The sequence below is a fragment of the Camponotus floridanus genome, unplaced genomic scaffold, assembly GCF_003227725.1.
Source record: "Camponotus floridanus strain SB8 unplaced genomic scaffold, Cflo_v7.5 scaffold4, whole genome shotgun sequence".
NCBI classification, from domain to species: domain Eukaryota; kingdom Metazoa; phylum Arthropoda; class Insecta; order Hymenoptera; family Formicidae; genus Camponotus; species Camponotus floridanus.
The window spans coordinates 95202-119654 of record NW_020229547.1 but is presented as its reverse complement, the minus strand read 5'-3'; the positions used below and the strand labels follow the sequence as shown (position 1 = coordinate 119654).

General features: G+C 32.7%; 2 protein-coding genes across 3 annotated transcripts in view; one reads left to right on the top strand and one right to left on the bottom strand.

Annotated features, from left to right (window-relative positions):
• LOC105257643 (transmembrane and TPR repeat-containing protein 1) overlaps positions 1-24453 on the top strand; it is a 126313-nt gene that overhangs the window by 77206 nt on the left and 24654 nt on the right. For both annotated transcript variants that reach the window (XM_011268406.3, XM_025411383.1), the window contains exon 7: positions 13903-14092. In XM_011268406.3, coding sequence (XP_011266708.3) covers positions 13903-14092 — 190 coding nt within the window. The remainder of the gene's footprint in view (positions 1-13902; positions 14093-24453) is intronic.
• On the bottom strand, positions 15460-16928 carry LOC105257636. The gene is made up of 2 exons (XM_011268393.3): positions 15887-16928; positions 15460-15690 (listed from the first exon to the last, which is right to left on the bottom strand). The coding sequence occupies exons 1-2, from the start codon at positions 16577-16579 to the stop codon at positions 15490-15492; spliced, it is 894 nt and encodes a 297-aa protein (XP_011266695.2). The 5' UTR covers positions 16580-16928; the 3' UTR covers positions 15460-15489.

Sequence of the window (24453 nt, the reverse complement as noted above, 5' to 3'; positions counted from 1 at the left end):
CATCTTTTGAAGTATTTATAAGTATTATAATGTATTATTAGTCTGCCCCTACTTTATAAAGCTAATTAACCATACCATTACATTTTCATGATAAAAGCCGCGTTTCCGCGAATTTCTTTCATACGTGGCAACCAGACCGTAAGATTCCTTTTTCCGACTGACAAAGAAACGCTAATTAAATACAGCATTCTTTCATTGCACCTTTGTTTCTTGCTGCCGATGCGAAAACAGCACAACAAAAAAACAAGAATTTTAGTTAGTGATTTGAAAAGAAGATTATTCGCGATAATTTCGATAATTTTAGTATATTGAGACGAATTGCTTTATTTTCATCAGTCATAGTCTTCCCATTGTCTGACATATATGAACGTATTGGAGCAGTCCTCTTTTTTCTCTTCTATTTATTCATCTTTCTCTGATACAATCCCTGCTGCCCACGTCTCTTTCTCTCTACAGTCAAGTGAAACGAAATAAGAACAGAAACAGACCAGAAGAAAAGAGGATATTATCTCACATGAAATATTTTCGGGCTAGAAACCAGGCGGAATATTTTATGCAATGTATAATTTGGCTGAATGTACCGTTGTTTCGTAGAATTTATGATCGCGCAAGCCTACATCGGAATAGTCTTTCGGTACAACTCGCGAGCTTCCCTTAGGATTTTATTTTTCTTCCGTTAACTCGGTCTCTTATCCTCGAAATATTCTTCCCGTCGAATATGCATGCATGCATGTATAAGCGCAACGACATATGTCTGTAGATGATGCTGTAATTTGAGCAAATTTATCAAAATTCAAGATGTCGTACGCGCGAGCTTTCGGTTAATGCAATAATAGTTTAGGAGATTCCAGGACTATCGGGTAGTGTATTTGCGATCGACCGATGTATGTACCATTCGACCGCTCAGGTGTGGCTACTCCGTTAGATCCGACGATGTTGCACGATTAATACGGTAATTTAAGTTTAAGCTTGTTAAGCGGACGACTGGCACGCGTAACTCCGTGCGAAGCGCTAATCGCCACTTAAATAGGCTACGATATAAATCATGCTGCGCTCGCCCGTTATTAACGCGAGCTCGAAACAGCGTGTTCTCTCGACAACGCGCAATTACGACTTGCTCGCTACAATGCAGGATGCAAACGGGTGCCGCTTCAATCTCGCTTACGCGCTCGGCAAGATTCGCAATTTTCCACCGCTTTTATAACGCTAACTTTTTTATTTTTACCAACGAGTTATCCATCATTACATGTGTGTATCCAACGTAAACCGTACACTGATCGTTGAAAAAAAAAAACCAATCTAAGCTTCGCGATTTTTAATTTGCAGACACCAACATTGGGATACCGGTGTCGAGAAAATATTACTCCACTTTATTAGCTGATAGATGTGACGTGAATGAATTATGGGTGACATCCCCTCAAACGAGTTTTAGTAGATGTTGAATGTTCGCTGCCGAGAATAGCGAAAGTACATTAGAAAGTGCCGGAGATTCGTGTCGGGCTTTACGGAGTACAGAGCAAATGATATCTCGTTAAAGGGTCCTTCCGGTTACGACAGACTCGTATATAGGTACCGTGCACGGTCTTTGCGGTGATTAATTCCACGACGGGTCCGCCCCATGTGTCTCGCTCTATTGCTCTGTACTCATGTGCAATAATATTATAGATGCCACACGCGTGTCATTTCCACTATAGTCTGCGCCGGCTTCGTCATAAAATATTAACGTCGTAAAATATTAGAGCGGAAGGCAGCCTCCGCGGAAGATGGTACGACATATTATGAATGTTACTACGCAGCCAAAACTTTCCCCGATGAAGACCCTTCAACATTTCTCTATTTCTGTTAGATTTTCCTCGGAATATAATATGATCTATTATGGAGAAGATTATTAAGCGAGAATTAAGGAGATATGAATGATCAATGATAAGATAAGATTTGACAAATTTAGCAGTCTAACTATATATATCTAGCTACATATAATGGGATTAACATGAGTTATGGACGTCTTAAATAATAATCATGTGATATAATTCTGCTTGCAATATTCGATCAATTCGGGAATGCGAGTATATGTTTATATCTAGAATCTCTCATGTAATATTACAAATATTTGACTTCTCGAATTGAGCAGCGCAAATAATTGGCAAATAATTTTATGCATCCTTTAAAGCAGTATATTGAATTGTATACTGAAAAGAAGAACGTAATGTTGTTATAATAACGATGACAGAGCCAGTTCACGGAAGTAACTACAATTTTATTGTGTTTTTTAAATCGCCACAGGAGTTCATTGGAATTTATGCAGCATAGTAACTTAACTTCTTTTCTTTACGTTTGTATGTTTGAAATATATATACTCGGGAGATTTATAAGTTTATAAAACAGCTTACTTCTCTTAGGAGAACTGCGGAATATCTCGGAGAGAAAGCAGAAGAAATACGCTATAAATGGTTAACGTAAGTTTTCTCGTAAAAAGATTGTTCCATTTCCCTCTCAGTTTGATATTTTGGTGTTTCTTTTGTTTTTTATAGCATCACGTAATGTGCATAAAAAATTGGGGTGCAGCTACCCTTGAAACGTTGTACATATGTATGATAGTTGACGATAATAGTATAAAACAAATTTGCAGAAAACTTTAACAATAAACGTAAAATTCTTCGTCCCAGTACATTTGAATTATAGAAAAGTTCTCCATGCGTGTGTCGGCGAAATATTGCCCACAGAATGACAGAGTGCACTTTGAATTTTATCCATGATAGAGAAGCGTTAGAATAATCATGCACAGTTCCATTCAATCGTGAGCGGTTTTGTGCGCAGGTAACTTTTTTTTCCAACATTTACTTTATTCAATTTGTGAATGACAGTAAATTGTTGAAATTTGGAATATTCTTAACAATAGGAGTACGACAAATGTTGCTGTCGACTACGCGTGTAGATTTTAAATTGGGCAAGAATCACATTGGAATCGCAATCCAGCGAGAGCTGGCAGTCGAATCATGTTGTCGCGTATTGACGCAATTTTCTCCAAGAAGGATGTCGAAACTTACTTTCATATTTATGAGCCACGTTGTGCGAAAATGCAAACATATGCAACACTAGTCATTTACGTTGCGCTCACAATCATGCACGAGTGATAGAACTTCATGCATGTCTGATAGCGATAGAGTGTAATATAGCGCCTCTCCCTCTCTCGCTTCTATTTCCCCATCGCTGTATGTATAATAGCATGTCTTTATGACGTAATCCTTTGACCGAGAATATTGTTACGAGAAAATTTGTATCCGCTCTCATGGCCATTTTACTGAGAGTCCTGTTCAATCATCTTTGAAGTATTACTCGCTGTATTTTAATATCGCGTATCCCAATTTGCTCGCACAAAGTATTTTGTTGCAAATAGCGGCCTTTAAAAAGAAGCGAAAAAATATTTTACGTGCTTGTTACATCTCGCTATTCATAGATTTAAAAATTCTATAGTCGGATCAAATTGATTCGAAATAAAGTAAAAAGTAATTTCTCAATTTTATCTAAGACCGCAAACTTCTAGGGTTAGGATGATGCAACAGAATATATGAAAGAAGGTTACTATCGATTGCCAGCGAAAGATAATGGAACTTATATCCATTTTTTCCATTCGTATAATCCATCAAACGTTAAATCCATGGATCAGTTTTCGTGCGATCGCCTCATTGCCGGGCGATTAATTCTCATGATCGGAAATTTCTGCAGTAAATGGTGTTAAGCTTAAGTCTATCATTTCTCCTTTCTCTACGTCAAAATTGTAGGAAAGTGACAGCTCATTTATTAGTTGAAACTAATGTATCTTGTTTAATCTCGTTTTATTATCGTACAGTTAATAATATATTCAAAAGGTAAAATATTGGTTGTCGCGCGTATAATGTTCGTAATAGCCGGCGACAAAAAAGGTGGATTATAAAATGCACGAGCTCAGAATTATGGGAATATATAAAAGTGTTTCTCACGTTAACCTATGAGCGAGACAGATTTACGGTTTGGGGCATATTTTTGTATGCGAATGCTTACACACCACGCTCAGTTAATACCGCTAGTCAACTACGGACATATGCGCTTCTTTCTCGCCGTAAGTACTTTCCCGTACTAACTTCGTATACTCTTGCCATAATTTATGCTCTATTCAAGCACCTGCGCGCCTTCCTGGAATTTTGCTCTCCTTCTCCGCGTAAACTCGTGACACGAGTTCACCATAAAGATTGCACGATGATATACTCGGCGCAGATAATTAACATTAACGTTTATGAGACGCTTATAATCAGATTGTTAAATATGGCCGCTTAAATAAGCCTTTTTTCCCTGGATAATCGAGTGAAAATATATGTCCCGAAGAAGAATATCATTTTTTTGTATCAAACAAGTAAAGGTAAACGAATCATTTATTAAATATCCGAATACATACATTTCTCCATAAATAATTTTCACTTGTAAAATTCAGTCGAGTAATTTTCATTTTGTAAAATTTATTCGAAGCATACTTTTTTTTAATGATTTTTATTTTTTTTAATGATTTTTCAAAATAACTTTAATGAGGCGGTACTACGTGTTGGCGTTAATTACGTAACTATATAATGAAAACGAACTAAACGATCATAATGTGGTTATCTCTCGCAAGGCCACTGAGAATATACGTGGGCAGAGGACTTTCTGGACAGTGAAAATTTTGGCGTAGAGATAAAATGCCTCTGACAAAGCTACTGCGACGACATCGCTGAGTGCGCGTAATTAGTTATATCCGGAGGCACTGTTCTGTAACGAAAATCCTCGACGGTAGTAAATTTCATACTTTATATGAGAACAAAGCAACGAAGATGATATCAAACAGCTTTTGTGACTTTTTTCCTCTTTCACTTCTCTACATCAAAGAATTTGTTACTGACGCAATATCGTTACTGCACTTTAAACATGTTTCTTCCACAGTGGATTTTATTATCTACACTTTGTACAATGGATTGCGATGATTTTCTTCAATATGCTTTTATTATTCATGATGAAATTTATAGAATTCAAGAAGAATGGAATTTTACGCGTCTCATCTTGGAATAGAAATCTCTATTGCATAATCTTTCGGAAATAGTTGTGTTTCAACTAGTACTTTTACGTCGGGGAAACAGCGAGACCAAACAGAAATACACATCTGCGACGAATAGAGACAAAGGATAAGATAAAAGAAACGTTGTAAAAAGAAAATGTCGCCGCGGGTGTCGGCTGCGGAGTATCCAATTAGCCGATACTCGAGAGACGAGTGGATGTTCGAGACTCGGGAATGTCTTGGTATACCTCGTAGATCGGTGTGGTGCATCGCGCTCTCGTGCTACAAGCGCGAGTGCAAGTGCAATAATAGTTTCCAAGATTACTCACTCTATATATAGGCCTTGTTTTATTTTATACTTTTGGTACAAGACAGAGAAATAGTAGAAGATGTAAAGAAAAACGAAGAATAAAATAGAAAAGTTAAAAAAATAAAAAGAATAAAATTTAGAGCGTGATAAAAACATTCTTGATAATAAAGGTATCTACCATTTGGGATTTTTCGTAAAATATTATTAAAGTTTATTAAAATGCAAAGCAAGAGAGATTATTTGATTCTTAGCAGTCGCCTGCTCTTTATTAATCGTCATTGATTGTCTGTTTCCATTCAAAATTGTTTCTACATTTTTAAGTATGAAATGTTAATAAACCTTGAGACTAGTAAATTTGCACTATTCTGCACAATTGATAAAATAATTGATAAAATAATTTTTTATTCAAGAGCTAAGAGCATCTAATAATAAGATTCAATAAGATGATGTTACGTTTATTGCGCATATTTGCCGAGTAAACTTTATACATTTTGACAAAATTATATTTCGTTTTATGTCGTTTACATAGATCATTTTGCAAGCATTAACACGTAATACACGAGAGATATAAGTCATTCCTAGTGTCGCTACCTCGACTCGCACGCACCTATCTACAGATATATCTCTACGTTGGGTTGTGCAATGATGTTAAATTATCCATTAACCACTTTAGAGGACATTAAGTCAGTAGGACCGCGAAATTTTGCCGCTCCACCGTACGCCTCAGAGGCAGATCCGAGATACCTTAAAGATGTAGAGTGTGGTTAACAGCACGCATTTACACCGAGCTCCGAAGCCGCGGAATGTCTCAGACTAACTGATACGGCATGACATAAATTCTCTATGGCCTCTAAAAGCACTTTGGGTAAACCGCATCGTCGGCTTTCTTACTCAAATGGCGTTCCTGTATCGCGTCATTACATTATCATATATTATATTATATTATATTATATATATATATATATATATATATATATATATTAGATTGCGAAATATATTTTATAATGATTAATGAGACATTCTACTAACTGTGTGCATGTGCGTCATTACGCTAAGCTGGTTTCTAATAATTTGCAATGGAATAGTAATAAATTAATGTTGCATTTCTAATGACGCTTGAGAGTATAATACATTATTACTGACGAGAAATAGAATAAATCTGACTTAAAGGATTTTCTCCCTTGAAATGATGATTCTATAACTGTATTAACTCTTCCGATTTACCGCCAGTGTCACTGATGTTTTTCTTGAAAATGCAATATAATGTAAAATGCAACGAGGATTTATATGCTGAATATTATTGTTGTTGGCTTTTATATATACAACAGTACACACATAAAGTAATAGGGATATATGATTTATTGCAGAGAATATTAATCTCATATGTTACAGACAGTTACCAAGTATTGTTAAAACGCTCGTAATATCTATAAATTTCTAAAAAATGACTATCCATGTAATTACTCAATATCTTCTTGTTCATTTCTATCAAAATTTGACAAAATAAAATTAAAATCTGAAATAGGATTAACTTTATAAGTATAAAAGATATTAGTATAAATATATTAATATTTTTATCTCTAATTTATATGATATGAATATATTAAATAAATTTGACAAAATTCGTATATCCAGATTATGTCATTCTGCATTATAATATCTAAAGATTTATATACCTGAAATTTTAATGCTTATATATTTGGATAAGAAGAAAAATCTAACATAAATTTACATTTAAAAAGAATATTAGATTCGGTTCGAGATTCTATAATAATAATTTTCGTAATAATAATTATTTACGTAATTATTTACTTAATAATATGATTTTAACATTGAGATCTTTCTTACTTTGATTCAATACTTAAATCATCCACATTTTATAGAGATGACAATGTACTCATATTAAATTATAATGTATCTCATTTGGAGAGACATTATTAAAATAGACTATCACATTGATAAATTTTTTTATTTCTTTGACAAAATAAAAATAGGAAGGAGAGATTATAAATTTGAAATGGTCCGTTTTTACACTTAAAAAATTCGTCTTAAGTAAGATTTGAAAATGTTATACGGCCATATCACTGACAGAATGGAATCTTAATACAAGATTCAAGATTTTATACTTAAGATATATATCTTAAATATAATAAATATAAGAATAGACCATGAATATACATAAAGATCTAAAGGTCTAAAGATTTTGTCCATCGTGTAGAACTACATCGTTATAATGCGGCGGTTACATAAACGCTTATATAACAACGAAACATCAAGAGGAGATATCGTCGATAATCCTCAACGCATATATCTGATATATATAGTTATATGCTGAACCCTGGATGTTTCATCGAGATCCGAGATTCTATACGTAATAATCCATTCCGACATCTTCCATTCATTATAACGTGACGCGTCGCGTAGAAATATAGATCGTAGAAATATAGACTCCAGACAAGTGGAGGTATCAGCGCGACGAGAGATGGTTGTGGAATAGTTAAATCGAAACGGCTTTCGTGTACGCGTTTCCTGAATCCATTCTGACGCGTACGCAGCAGAACTGGATCGTCATCAGTTTCCGTATGCTAGTAACCAAGACTGACGGCGCATTCTGCTACGAACGCGAGGCGATGCTTCGCCTTCGATCAATCAATCTCGCCGCTTCCGGCTCTACTCGTTCGTCAACCGGGAGAGGGAGGAAGTCAAGTAAATTACTGCGAAAGGGTTATAACCTATGCCTTATCCTATTCTATTTGGATGGTTGAAAATCGGGATTGCATGTCACAAATTATCTGCGTAGAAACGACGTATTAATTCTTCCACTATTGTCATCACGATTTCTATCTTCCGCTTCTCCTCCATTCGCTTTTTCACTCACGATCAGTTAGAATGCACTATTTTTTATCATGTCAAGATGAAAAAGTACTCTAGATCAGAGACGATAACGAGCTGCATCCATCGATAGAATGAAATACACACATATATCTTTTATTTAGTTTATACTTATTTGTGTTATATAGTTGCATAGTTTATATTTGTATTTGTAAAGTTTACATTTTATTTGTAATCGTTTATTTGAAATCGTGTTTGGACTGCATGAAATATATATTTTGCAACAGTATGGAAAGCTGATTAATCTTTAAGAGCTAAAGTAGAGAGTAGTGTTTAATGTTCTCAGGTACACTTACAGGAGAGTATATTAATGGCTCTAATTTCTCGGCCTTCGTCACAAAGTTCGAAACTATTGTGTGCGAATATATCAGAAATAATATGTGGATACACATACGTAGCTAAAGTTTATACGCGATCGAACTTGATTGGTAAGATTTATCTTGGCAAGTTGTATGTGTATTAGAATAATTAAAAATTGAATTACATTAATTATAACAATATTAATATACATTTAGCTTAAAAAGTAACTTTGCCGCGAAATTAACTACGTAATAATTTTATGGTTTGCTACGTATTAACGAATGTATCATTCATGAGCAATGAAGCATATAACTATCGCTACTATTCTCGAAATAGCGTTTCAATCCAATTTCATGTTACATGAATTCCATCTGATCATAGTCTATTGAACACATATTACGTTTACCGATAAATATTGCTTTGGCAAATCAAGTGTAACATACATACAAAGGATAATCGGGACAAATATATTTAATGGAGCGTAATTAAAAATTATGCCGTAATATAGCAATTAAGTAACGCAACGTAGGATAAATAAATAATAAAGATTGCGATTGGGTTTTATTATTTTATGTATGTACATACGACGATATATGAAAATAGATGTCTTATCTTCGTAAATCATTCGGTTAAATATGCTCTTAATTAATAGAAATTTTTTATGAGTTTGCTGGCGTGAACTCGGTATGTTTTTATCGCGTTTATATTCCGAATTATATTACTCTCCGGTAATTATTCTTCTCTTTACAGTCCGAAGGAGGTTCTCGTGTGTATGTTCAATTAAAATGGCTCATGGAAGTCGAATTAATATGAATTCCGTCATTAATGAGAGAAGAAAATCCAATCGAGCAATGTCTAGACGCTAAGTCGGAAGCACAAGGAAGAGAGTGCATTTAGGTGGAAAATGCGAATCGGGTTGGATGCAATATCTACCTATGTCGTTCTCGACTTTTTCTCTTACGCTTCGATCCTCTCCTGTTTTCACCTCTACAGCAGAGGGATTAAATCTTTTCGTTAAAGAGGAACTGGAAATACTCCCCAGTAAGGCAAATAATTATTAATTTGATTGAATTGATATCTTTTGATATTAATTATAATGATTAATTATAACGGCTGTGGCTTGGTGATAATTTCGATAGCGAATAATTAGCAAGCGTGTGCTTTTTTTGTATTCTACGCGCCATGCATTTATACGCCTGAATCGTCGATTGAAAATCGTGCCGCAATATCGCAGCTCGCGTGAATCCGATCATCGAGGCTAAATTTGATAACGGAATTACCTACTATTCACGGAAACGATGCACCGATGTGTGTTATTGTCCTCTTTGTGATACTACCTGAACAGAGAATGGAACTATTAAATTTTCAAGGAAATCGATACTTTTGCATAGAACTAATTCAGGATATCATTCGCGCGTTGAATAGTTAGATAGATATGGAAAGCATGATAATTACGATAACACATAATTTATGTAACTCATAATCAGCTTTGTGCTTCGTCAACAAAACATCATATTGAAACAGATGCACTTCCATCAAGATTAACGCATTAGGCATGCAATACACGTAATATAGGCACGAAGAAAAAGTAATGCTACTTACATACGTTAGATCACTCGATCAAGATTAGGTTGCCGGACATCTCGCGAGTACCAGACTCAGGAACAATACACTTCCGGCGCAACTGACAAAGATGCACGACAGGTATACCAGAGGATTGGTAGTAACGGGAGGAAGTGGAGAGGAGAACGTACGTTTGATTTCGTGGTACGGTGCAATACATCTCTCCTCGGTTTACCGGTCGCTCGCTGAGACGGAAGTGTATCGTGCCCGACGAAGCGGGCACATCCGGCTCGCAAGATTAATTGCCAATAAACTTCTATTACAGAGACCTCTTCCCGCACCGTTACTCTTCTCACGATATCGTCGTTTCCTAATCAACCACTTCGTACGCAACAATGTCGCGATTTCGCCCCTTTGATCATAATATCTACACATATATATATATATATATATATATATATATATATATATATATGTACATATTTAAAAAAATACGAGATATTATTGATAACGTAGAAAATAATTTATGGAAGAAACAATGTCAGAAAAATAGAAAACTCAAACAAATTATTTATACTCGTTATAATAATACTCATAATGATATAATCGCGATAATATGAGCTGTCTTCAAAAAAATGCATCGTGTTATTTATTAAAGATTGATAATTTATTATGTCACTCTAAGTTTTTGACCTATATTTTATAAATGTTCTGTCTTGGATATTGTAACGGGATCTCTTCGATATTAGATCATAATCTGTATAATAAATTGAAAAATACTTAAGGTTAACAATACTTGTAGATGAAGGTATTAAATTTTATCTTTAGACGTTAAGGCATTAATTAACATACTTACATTTCGGTTTCATATTTCAATTTGATATAGTGTGAAAAGCATTACCAACAAATTGTTACAAGTGTATGTATATGTTTTTAATTACATGATGCATGACTTCGCGCTTGGAAATTGCATTTATGCAAATTAGGTGACTATCTGAAAAATTTGACATAGAAAAATGATGCCAGTTCGCGTGCTTAGAAGCTGCGTGATTATGCATACAATAAATCTCGCTTCGAAATCACCAAGTGAATGCTTAGGAACACGTGCGAATCGATCGTAGCCTATCTTGCACCTCGGCCTGGTAATCGAGGGAAATTGCTTTCATCTGAATTCAAAAGCATGTACGAGAGATCAAAGTTCTTACGTGCCGACGATGGCGAAACGAACGGACGATGGTGCGAAGAACCATCACGCGAGCGTCGATTAAAGTTTTCACCTTTGCATCTGGTTCCATGAATTTCTCAAACATGATTAATCGTTTCGTTCGTTTGAAATTGTCATTTTTTTTATTCGGACACATTCTAAACCAATGTTAACAAAGAATGACAAATACATCTAATATATTCTTAGTCCGTGAATCATCACTTTTATGTTACCTTTATATTACCTTTTTCTTTTTCTTCTTCCTATACATGTACAACTTTCTCCTTTCCAAAATATAAGTTTAGATCTATTATTATCAAATTGACATGATGCATGTAATTTGGAAGCTGACGATATCTTAACGTCGCTGAAATACGGGTGGAAAACTTTACCGTTTATGAGCATCGACAGGATCGATACCCGCATATCACGAAGGTGTAGAGGAAAAAGAGGACGGTTGAATGAAAGAGAGGGTAAATTGATGGAAGGGTACGATTAAAAGCTAATGACATCGCGTTTCTACGTGAATGACGGCTTCAAAAGAAAGCTTTTTCTGAAGTTGGTTGGCTTGACAAACGATCGTAAGGCCAGTAAGAAACGGTGTCTAGCGCAAACCGTCTTGATGAAATAGTCTTAATTGAACCAATTGATTAATTCTCCTGCATTAAATATAAAAAAAAATCCATTTAATGCATAATATATTTGTATATAAACAATAAATAATGCGAAAGATAATAAATTTTATGTAAATTTGTAAAGAGAAGAAATTTAATATAATTTAAAAATTTTGAGATATACGAATATATATTTTTTTTGCTAAAATATAACTATTCTTTTATGTTTTTTATTTGACAAACAAAAATAACAAGGTATTTCTGTTTTTTGACTTTATCTTTTATTAGTCGCGAATTTATTATTAATTGCGATCTCCGCGCACATTTATTTGGGCAAATTTATGATAGTCCATAAATATGAGAATATTCTAGATATTTCTAGATATTTCCAGATTTATAGCAATCTTTGTTATATCCACAATTTACAAAAAGAGATGTGTGGATATATGTCACTTCCTCCCACGCAAACACACATACACATTATCGTTTTTTTTTTTTTTCAGGGAAATCCTACTTGTTTCTGTAATATTTTCACGTCGTAATACGTGCACCGCGCTTGATATATGTTACAAATTATTATTTTGATATTCCAGATCATTTTTTATTCTTACATTACGAGCTTCCGATTCTCGTGTCTTGGGAGCTCGTGAAGCACTCTCATCAATCATTTCAACGAAATGAAAATATAGATAGCCAACGGCAAGAAAAATTATTCGGGAAGAGGACGGCCGTTCAGAGCCGAGATACATTATTGTTTTTGGTTTTTTTTCTGACCTCTACATTGCGTTTTTCACTTCCCAACTGTCCAAGAGATGGATATTAATTAGCATGTAGCAGTACAATATACGTGCTCAAGAGCATGAAATAACAAAGGGATAAATGTCGTTAAATCGTGAGACATTTAAAACAATTGCTGTACGGAATGTAAATTTTGCTTGCGCCAAGGGAGCCATTAGAGAACCACTCTGTATTTAAATTTTAGCACTTCTCAGTACGTTTTTTGATGTACTATTTAACTGTGTTTTATTAGAATACATTAAAAAGTCGTATTACAAAATACATGTGAGTCGTTATCAAGAATTACGACTAGAGAAAATTTATTTAACATGCAATGATACAAGAATTGCGATGTAATTTATGCACACATCGCAATATAAATCACCATCGTATTTCCATTGTAATTTATGTAATGTTTCTCTTATCTACACGTAGATAAATTTAAACTCTCTTGTATCAGCTAGATAATTTATTGAGTGGGTAAGCTTAGAACCTCTTATACCTCGGTGCTACTCGCTTACTTTTCGACTATTCGGTGAATAGAGCCGATGCTGGGTGACATCGCCACATCTGGCGCCGAGGACAATTAGAGGGACTCATGAGCCGTCGGAATTAACACTCACAATGACACGGGCGAATATTTACCGGCGCGTTACGTGGCACGTTGTGTGGGTGGGCTTGTTCGCGAGACAATAGACTTGCCGAGTAAGCCGTCCCAGGGAGCGCGACGATACACCGAGAATATCCCCGTCGACGATCGTACAGACGCTTGCCGTGGAGATACCGGGGAGAGCGTTATATCGGTGATTATATCGGTAGATGCTGATAGTGAGAAAATGGAACCTCGATGTCAGCAACTGGAGGGTACCACTTCAGCCCCATTGGCCGAGCACTTCAGCTCGTGCCAAGAGGACAATACCGATCGTGAGAAGTTGCCTTCGTTGCAACGAACGAGCGGCCAATTTTTCTCGGAAAAAAGCATCAGGGCAAAAATCTGTTTGCCAATTGAGTGTAACGATTTTTAAGGCAATTGAATCAGCTCAGAATTAAAAGAATATTATTAACATACAATCTGCGTTTTATTGTGAATTTAAATATAACTTCAGTCATAGCTACATTTTATATATATATATATATGTAGCTGTATATATTTAATCGTATTTGTTGTTTTTTTTTTCAGATTGTTGACTTTTTGCTACTTGGCATCGTTGAATTGTTGGTTGCTCCTGTGTCCGGCTATACTCTCGCATGATTGGCAAATGGGATCTGTTCCTCTGGTTACATCTTTTACGGATACCAGAAATCTGGCCACCTGTATATTTTTCGGCGGTTGTCTGGTTCTCACGTACAAAGCCTTTACGGATTTCGAGGTGAGTGTGCGAAAATTTGATAATTGACTAACATCGAATAATAGATTACATATTATTATAAAAACATTATCATTATGCATTAAATTTTTTTTTATTCAAACAACAGATAAATCGAATTCTCTTTCTCAGAACTTATATTTTGAGAAAAAATCTAAGATTCCTACATTTCCTATACTTTAATTTGATATATCGAGAAATGTAAAGAAAGAAAAAATTATTCTTTTCAAGTGGCCGATATCGTAGATTCGCTGACATTATTGATTATTTATGAACATAAAATAAAATGAATGGTTATCATCTACGTAATGTCATTCCACGATTAAACATTTTGACTGTAAGCCTGGTGTAACAAGAAAGGTAGTATTCCGTGCTTCCAGTTTCTGTCGGTCATGACCGACATAGTCGACGATGATGAAATTGCATTCAGCTCAAGGGTCATAAAGAGACTTGTATAGTAACCAAATGACACAAACTCTAATTGTAAGTCACATGCACGCCCAAAAAAGCGTGTATCTCTAAATTATATCTATTATTCAACGTATCCTTGGAATCATCCATCAATAATAATCATTGAATCTTTGGTTTCATGATGTCTTTAAAGTATATTGTTCGTCGGTTGCCATTTTTACAAAAAGGTATCTTTTAATGTCGCTTTTCTATTCCAGAGACTATCTAGCTCTTTATAAATTCGAAATGAAAACAGACTTTTTTTCACAAACGAGGTCATCCGTACTTTTATGTATAGAGCGATCTGTACGTTTCCGCGACTGTCCCTGAAGAGAAAGATCTTTTTATAGATGTGATTGCTCTTTATTCCACCATCAGCTCTTTATGTGTATATATATATATATATATATATATATATATATATATATATAATATGCTTTAACTCAGTTAGATTTTGTAACTGTTTAAAAAAAGATATAGACTTTTTTCTTATTTTGATATAAACTTTATTTTTAGAGTATTTGTTTAGAGGAAAATAAAATCTTTTTTATGTAGAAAATTTATTGTATAGTGAATAATATTTTTAAAAAATCTTATTTTTTTGGATAGATATTTAGATGTTTATTTACAATGCAATATAAATCATGATAATTATATTAAATAAATTGTTGTGTAATAAATCTTGATGATAATGATATTATGCCTGTTTTCATACCAGAGCTATAACTCTAATATCTATTGGTGATATTTAATCGTTGTATTAATGAATCGTTATATTATAGAATACGTATAGAATTTATAAAGTATATAATATTTATGATAAAATATTTTGTATTAAAATAACAGTCTATTTAGCAGTCGTATAAAAATTACGAAAATAGAATTATTAAATTAATTTTAATCGATCAATAATAAATGTATATCATGTGTATATTATATGATTGCTTATTCTAACTATTTGAAAGCGGACAATCGGTGCAAAAAATCTGCTTATTCGTTAGTATTGTACATATTTTTTCATATACTTCTCGTGGAATTAATCGATATGCAATAAGCGGTGGTACACTGTTTTTTAAGCTCGCTGTTTGAACAGGTCCTTTGGAATTCCTTTTCATCACTAAAATCTCACTGTCCTGTTTCTTGTCTAAGACCTATATAAAATACAATAATTAAAAATTTTACTAATAAACACAAATTAATATATTAATATAAATTCATTTTTTGTATTTGATATTTTTTAAATAATAATCATATATATGTAATATTTATTTTACACAATATAACTTTAATAATTGATTATGTAAAATAATTATTAAGTATTGATAAAGAAATGCATGATTTATTTACCTTGTACAAATTAGAAACCTGACTAATGAATTCTCTAGTCTCGATGTCTTTATCACATCCGTTTATTTTATCTGACAAATGCAAAGATGTTCGAGCAGAAGATAGATGTTTTTTTCTTCCTTTATTATCCTTTGATACTGAAGTGATCAATGATGTGGTCGACATTTTGTTATTAATTTGATCATATTTCGTGTCAAGATTTATATTCATATTGTTAGAGATTGATGCCGACGCAGATGACATTGCAGATGTGAGCGAATGTTGTGCTTCTTCAGCATTGATAAAAGAGTCTGAAGTATCCATAATGCCATACTTTTCTTTGTCTATTACTTGAGTTTTTGCATGCGCAATATTAGATGATAGCGTTGCCAGTTTATTATCTAAAATACTTTTTCCTTCACTCTTATTCTTTATCTGTTTTAAAGCAATCATGTCGGCTGAAGCATCTGAAAGAGCATTCTGAATTTTTGTCTCAGTATTCCAACTGTCTTCTAATTTGCTTCGATCTTTTAGGTGAATATCATGTTGCTTGGTTTCAATATTGTTAGTGGTTGCTTCTGCTGCTATTTCTGAATGAATAGCAACTTTCTCAGTTATTTTCGAATCATTAAACTTATCCTTATCTGTGTGTTCTTTCGCAAAAGTATCTGATGGCCAGTTATTCAAGTGTTCTTTATTGATCTTATTGTACATTTTAATTCCTCCTAATGTTGATAAGTTAAAAATAATTTCTCCATCTTTTTTAACTTTTCCGTTTTCAACAATAATTTCATTCGTAGTTGGTATTGTTACGTAAGAATTCCCTGACGATATCGATTTAATGTTATGTTGGCTATCTGGAACATTACTTGAAAAGGACCGCGTTTTATACAAATCTTCTTGTTGATTAGGATAATTGCTGCTTTTTGTTTTAATGATTGTGTTTACCGTTGCAGAGTTTTCATAGTCATCTTTTATGATTTTGGAATTCGCGCTCTCGCTTTGTGTTTTAGAAAACAAGTCCGACAATGTTTCCGAAAGATTTTTTATAATTACATCTTTCTGGAAAATGTTTTTATTTTCTGTTAACTTCGACGGGGGATTAATTAATAAATTGAATAAACTGTTTGGATCAACATTTTTTATATCATTAAAAGATATTGTTTTTAGAGCAGCATCTAAAGTTTTTTTTATATTGTTATTTTTTATTTCTGTTTCTGTATATGAATTAGATGACGATGTCATTTGAGACAATTTATTTTGTTCTGTGTCTTTAAATTTATTGGAAATTATTTTTTGTCCTGATTTGTTTTTGTTAAGAATACCCATATGTTTATTTTTTAGAATATCTGTATGATTTTTATTTTGCGCTTTAGACTTTGCATGAAAATTACTTGATGTTCCAGTTAATTTTTCTGAGTCATATTTGCTGGTACGATCTATATAACCGGAGATATTGGAATCCGATGATGCCATGGAATCTGAAGTAATTAAATGTTGTTTCTTATAAATTCTCGATTTATTTTTTTGCATGTTTTGTGTGTCTTCAAATGGATTAATTAACGATGTCGCTTTCAATAAATTATTTTGATGTTCGTATTTAGCATTGCTTATTGCTTCTCTTAATGCTGCAGCATCTTCACCATTATAAATTTGTCGTAAAAAGTTGTTATTGTTCTGTTTGGCTTTCGTTATCTTTTGATTTTTAGAATCTTCAATGTGTAATATTTCTTTTTGCTTATTTTGATTATTAATGGAAGTTACTAACGATGTCGGTACTTGTGTAACCATAAACATCCGTTTTTTATCGTTTTGTGCATTTCTTGAATGTATATTGTCTATTTGTGATGCAGTGTATAAGTTGAATGATGATGATATATGTGATGAGTCTTGTGTATTAGTGCTTTTGACATTATTCGAAGATATTGCAGATGTTACGATATTGTGAGCTTTTAAACTTTTTCCTATATTATTAATAGTGTTTTTATTTCCTGCATATTCTTTTATATCCTTGGAAGATGTCACTTGTGTTGATTTTCGAAGATTTGAATCATATCCACGTTCTGCATACGAATTGAATAACGATTCTTCTTTAGATATTTTTTTTACACCATTTTGATATTTGTCTTTAATAATGTTGGAGCTTGTTTCTTTTGTCGATACGATTGCATCAAGATTATTTTTCAATATTTTCCTCCTATTTTCATGTCTCGTATGCATATCGTGGAGCTTTGAATCAGATAATAAATTCTTATTTAGCTTGTCTTGTCGTACATTTTCAAAATTATCAGAAATCGCGGAATTTGTTAATGTTTCTATACTTGCATTAATGCGTTCTTCTTTCCGAGCGCTTGAATCATTTTTACTTTCTATTTGCGATTTCGCATATGAATTGGATTTCGCTGAATCTCTTATTAGTTTCTCTTGAGATTTACTCTCAACTTTTTCGAGAGACTTTGCCTGTGTTGACATTTCGAGAGACTTTGCCTGTGCTGACGTTGCGGCTCTTCCAGTAACTTTTAAACCTTCTTTTACAATATCGCTATATTTGTGTTGCACTTTTTTGCGTGAGTTAGATGTCGTTGTATCCTTTAATAATTCTTGATGCATATTTTCCATTTTGTTAGAGTTTATTCCTTCTGAAAATTCGATATCTGAAATAACTATTTTATGATGTTTTAATTTATTTTGCTGTGATTTCTTGTCTTTTGCGTCATTTTTAAAATGTTCAATGAAACGTTGAGAGTTTGATACTTTTGCTCTTGCTCCTTCAGTATTTGCCATATCTGCTTTGTGATTGCTATGCAAACGATATTGTTTATCTATTTTTACGATATTTGTGGAATCAAATACAGATTTTTCTTGCGTTGAATCGTAGGCGTCTTTCTTATTATTGACTGTTGATTTTGGGAATACTGTTTTTACAATAATTTCTTTTCTATTTTGTGATTTTTCATCTGAAGATGATGATATTGTTTGGAATGTAGTATTCCATTTATTAATATTATTACGAGTCTCTGAATTAACGGCTTCCTTTTTCCTTAAAATATCTGATTTATGATCAATCATCGATTGAATTTCTGTATCAATTGAAAAAATTAATCCATGTTGATGCTTATCTTGGATATTAGTATTGGCTTTTCTGTTAACATTCGACAGAATATCTGATTTATGCTGATCTCTTTGCGACAACTCTGCATATAAGTCATCTGATATCACTTTTAATACATTGTTTCCATTCTCGTTATTAAAACTGTTTAAAGTTGTTAAATCCACTGATAATTTATCTATGTTATTATCTCCTTTCGGGTATTTCACTCGCTTGGAATTAATCTTACTTTTTATATCAGAATTATTAGCACTAATTTCATTTTTATCTTTTATCTTATTGCTTGTCTGTATTTTTTCATTCGAAATAACTGACTTATCTTTTAGTAAATCATTATGATATACATTATTAGCGCTATTAGATATTGTTTCCATTGTTATTTGGTTTGCAATATTTTTAAATTTTTCTTTTGACATATTGAAATTATTTTGTCTTTTTTGTGCTTCTTTGGAGATTTCTGATAATGTTGCCTCTTTTACTAAATCATTTTGTGATTGTTTGCTGTTAGTGGAAGAAAAGGATTTTGATAAAGCAATATCTATTGAATTTTTATTATTTTCCACGATGTCCATATGATTCTTCTTTTCTTCTTTCGATCTAATATGTGAATCAGTTAAAGATGACATTATTAGCCATTTATTTTTATATTTATTTTTAGTATTATTTGAGATCTTTGATACTGCTAAATCATTGGTTATAATTTTTTCTTTTTTTAATTGATTTAAATCATATTCTTTATGTAATCCCGATTTCGTTTTTGAATTACTTGATGATGCCTTTATTACATTCTCAGTGCCAGTGGAAGTTACTGTCTTTACCGATGTTACTGCATTTGATGCATTTTTTAATTTTGGTATAATAATTTCGTCTTTTTCAATACTATTATTATTAACGAATTTCTTGATATTGTTCCTATTTGTTGGATCAGAAAGCCACTTTGCTTTTAATATGTTATCTTTCTGTTTATATTTATCATTGATAAGTGCCGATATTGTTAATGTTGTAGTATTAGCAGTTTTTGGTTCATTTTTTTGTATATTATTTAAATTATTTTTACTTGCAGTTTGTGATGATGATGACGTATGCAATACATTATGCTCATTCATATCAAAAATATTGTTAGAAATTATGCTCGCCTTTCCATTTTTATTTAATATTTGTGATTTTCCGAACGAAGAAGACGATGATAAAGAATTTATTGACTCTTGTTTTTTATACTGATGAGGATTTTTATCTTGATACGAATTTCTAATAATACTCGAAACAGTTTCTCCTATTTTTGTTGTTGTGTCGATATTGTCTTTATGGCTTATTTTTATATTATCCGAATAATGTTTATTTTTTATATGCTTTTCTTTTAACCATTTAGAAGATAATATTGATAAATCAAGCCAATGTCCATTGCCACTATTATTGAAAATTGTAGATTGTATTGACACTTCTGTAGGGGAAACATTTATTCTGTTCTTCTGTAAATTATTATGTTTATATTCCGTTTGTGATTTCTCCGAGGATGGAACAGATGACGAAGACAATGCTTTTTTTAGATGAAATTGATTTTTATCTTTTATAATATTGTGCAACGTTGGGTTTGCTGATGCTTTTGAAATAGAATTTATTTGATTATCTTCATTATTTATTAAATGACTTTTTAAATGGGACATTTTGGAAGATGATAAATTTTGAAGCAACCATTTATTTTTTACATTATTGGATGTTGCAGTCGATAATGTTTTTACATTAGCATGTCTCTGATCGTTGTTATAATAGTTCGATGTTTGCTCCATTTTTAATTTAGATTTGATAGAGGAATTATTAGCCGTTCCTGACATTATTCCAGATTTAGCAGTACTTATAGCAATACTATTTTTCAAATCATTTGAATATTTTTCAGATTCTATTTCAGATTTCAATTTAGGAAATGTTGATGTGTTTTCTAATGTGGGTTTTTGTTTATTGTTTACACCAACAAAGATTGTTGCATCCGCTGATGCTTTTGCATTTATATTATATTTCTTATTATTTTGATAATTCCAAGATCCAATTTGTGATTTCGCAGAAGCTGTAGAAGAAGCTATTGCATTTTGTATATTAGATCGAGATTTATCCATCGCATCGTTCGACGAAGCTTTAATCAGTGTTTTCACATTCGCATTGATTTCACTTTTTAATTTTTTATTTGAATAGCGAATTGTATTCGTTTGTAATTTAGACTTTGAAGAATCGGATATCTTATCATTATAATCTTGGTAACCATTTTCCGTGCCATTGGAAGATATTTTTTCATTTGATACCTTCTGTATAGCTACAATTTTTTTAGTATTATCTGATTCGGATATTTTTAACGATGTGGATTGAAGATTACTTTTAGATTCAGTAGATTGCGCCGCTTTTACAGTCTGCTTTGTATTAATATCAATATTTTCGCTTCCTCCGTAAGTGTCATAAACACGTTCCGTTTCTCTCTGAACATTTGCGTGAGGATTCTTTAACGACATTAATTCCCATGAGATCTGAGCAAAATTCTTATTGTTATTTATTGTTTTTGTTGGTTTTTTATTGCTAAGTTCTGTATGTAATGTAGTATCGATCGTCGAACCATCAGAAATTAGATTTTTTACACGTGCAACAATTTTGTTTCTATTTTTTATATCAGTCTGACTTTCTATTTTTTCTTCGTTAGTTGATGTTATTTTATTAATTTCTATAGAATGCATAACTGGGCCAGACAGATTCGTATGCTTTTTCAGGTAACGATGTTTATCCTCTCCTGAAACATATTTTTTTTCTTTTCCATTTAATAATATTTTTTCATGTTTAACGTTATTTTGCTTTTTACCTTCTTTGATAATAGAAGATTCAAGTGATGCATTTGATTCATTATTTCCTTGCTTTTGTTCTTGAATAAAATATGTATATCTATTCCAATCAAATTCAGTTGCATCTGATGCAGTTGATGATTTCATGTTATTAGTTTGTTGATTTAAACTATGATTATTGTCTTGATTACGATGCTTATATTGATTATAGGTTCTATGGAGATTATATTTATTGTTATCCTTATGACAATTTTGTTTATTATGACTATGATAATTGTGTTGATTATGTTTGTCACTCTTTTCATATTGATTATGTCGATCGTAGGATAAATGTTTGTTAGAAGTGATCATTTGCGATTCTTTTGATATTTTAACATTATCAGTAAATTTCTTTTCTTGTTCTAAATTATCGTAATCAATTCTCTTTAAATCTTCGGCAGATTCAATTTTTCCATCGTCATCTATTTCTTGACTATCGAAATCATAATTAATATCATAAAGTGTATGTGCTTTTTCGTGTTTATGAACCGGAAATTTTGGTATCAATAGTTTAGCATTACAATCATCGATGTCAACAATTTCTATTGACGTTCCATAATCCATATCTTTTCCGTTTAAATCCATATATTTTTTTCTGGTTTTTATGTAATTTTGTTCATCCGAAACTTCTTCATTTGAAATTTGTTTATCTGATGATACGGCTTTATAATGATGCTTGTTAATTGAAGGTATTGTTTTTGAAGGTATTGATGTCGCAGTAGTGGTAATTTCTTGATTTACTTTTAAATTATGATTCTTATTTTGACTTCCCATCAATGTCTTTGGATCTAAGTGCTTTGTTTTCGAAGAGACAGTAGAGCTTTCATATCCATTGATGCTGTGATGCACTTTCTGATTTCCCAGATGTGTTTTTGAATGAGATAACGATGAATGAACTAATGATGAGCCGATCGGGTGACTTTTAGTTCCACTAAAATCCATTTTAATTTCCGTTGATGTCACATCATTATCAATCGTAGAGTGCGTCCTTCCTAAGAGACTATACTCGTTCTCAGTTTTCGATCCATCATTAATCGATGGCAATGCGAGCACGTTATTTATACGTTTGTTTCCTTTCCAATCATCAGATAAACTCGATGAAAATGATGTTGCATTGTTGGCAGTACTACTCTGATCTCTTGAATAATAATGTTTGATGTTTACAGGTTTCTGTGTAGACATGCCCGTGAAAATTTTCGTTATTAATATGTTTCCTGATTGTTTGTTTTCAATTCCCTCCTTCGTTTCAGCTGAGAATGGCGCTTCAGTTGTAGAATGGACCATAGAACGCTGAATTTCATTCAGATTCTGTTTATTTCTATTTCTGATATCTTTTTCGTTATACGAATCAATCGATGAATCATATTGAAATAAAGATTCCGCAAATTTATCATAATTAGTTTCGTCTTCTTCATTAATATTTATCTTTTCTAAAAATTTATTTGCTTCCCAAGGTTTAATATAAATTTTTTCAACCTCTTCTCCAGGTTCAAATAATGTTTTAAATATAAACTTTTTTCTATATCCTTCTTCCTCGTCTGATGTTTCGAATTCATACGATTCTGCAGAGTGAGAGGCATGAGATGCTTGTGCTCTAGGATAATTCGTACGTGTCCATTTTGCATGCTTCCGTTTTGGAATATTGTTTCCTGCTTCCTGATCTTTTGTTATACGGAAGTCCATATGCGGTGCGTATACGTGTGAAGATGTATGTTGTAACCCAGTATCCTCTTCATCTTCGTAGGATGACAGTTCGTGCGTGTGACGTGATACTGTAAGTTTATGGAGCATTTCATTTGTGTCGTGACCGTGCTTCTCGTCCGAGGTACTCCGCAGTTTAGACGATGGATGCTTCTGATGTTCTGATTTATGCAATAATTTTGTAGAACGATCGATATCTGCAATGTCAACTGTAGAATCAGATTGCGTATGTTTTATCTCGCGGTGATCGTGATTCGTTGATCTGGATTTCGATCGCGATATCGAAAATTCATACTGATTATCCGCATTTTCAATCTCCAAGTGGTTATTTTCGTGGTTTTTGTCTATTATTTTTGTATTATGTAATGATCTGAAAGGATATTTAAAAATATTCGTATCGAACGGCGACTCAGACAGCAGCCACGTGCTAAAATCGTCGTTATCGTAAAGATTTTTGTATTTCGCTGCTTTAGCTGCCTTTGCTTTCGCTCGAGCCAATATTTTACTAATTGCAGCCGGACCATTTAAAGCCTCAGCGACAGTTGCTTTTTCGGATTTTAACACTTTATTTCCGTCGTTTAATTTGAGTAGATGTTCGGATATACCTCCGGTATTAGAATTAGCCCATAAAAGTTCTGAAGTAGGTGCTCTTAAATCTCTCTTGACACGATCATTATTTTTCTCTATTTTTTCATCGATGGATGCAGATTCTTTTATTTCAGAAATATCATTGATATTGTCGAATAATGAATTATCGGATAATTTATTCTTTGGTATTAAAGTTTTAGAAAAGTTCGATTCTTGATCAATTAACTTATCGAGCAAAAATTTATTATCCGCTTGATGTATTTTGTCAGTGTTGTCCAAATCCTGTATATTTATAAATTGAATAATTTTAATCATATAGAAATACGAAATTT

Bases quoted from the DNA above. Each gene is read 5' to 3' on its own strand.
- LOC105257636 (XM_011268393.3), bottom strand. From the start codon at position 16,579: ATGTACAATAAGATCAATAAAGAACACTTGAATAACTGGCCATCAGAT. The intron at 15,691-15,886 runs GTAAATAAATCA...TATTTTATATAG, and splicing joins AGGTTTCTAATTTGTACAAG to GTCTTAGACAAGAAACAGGA.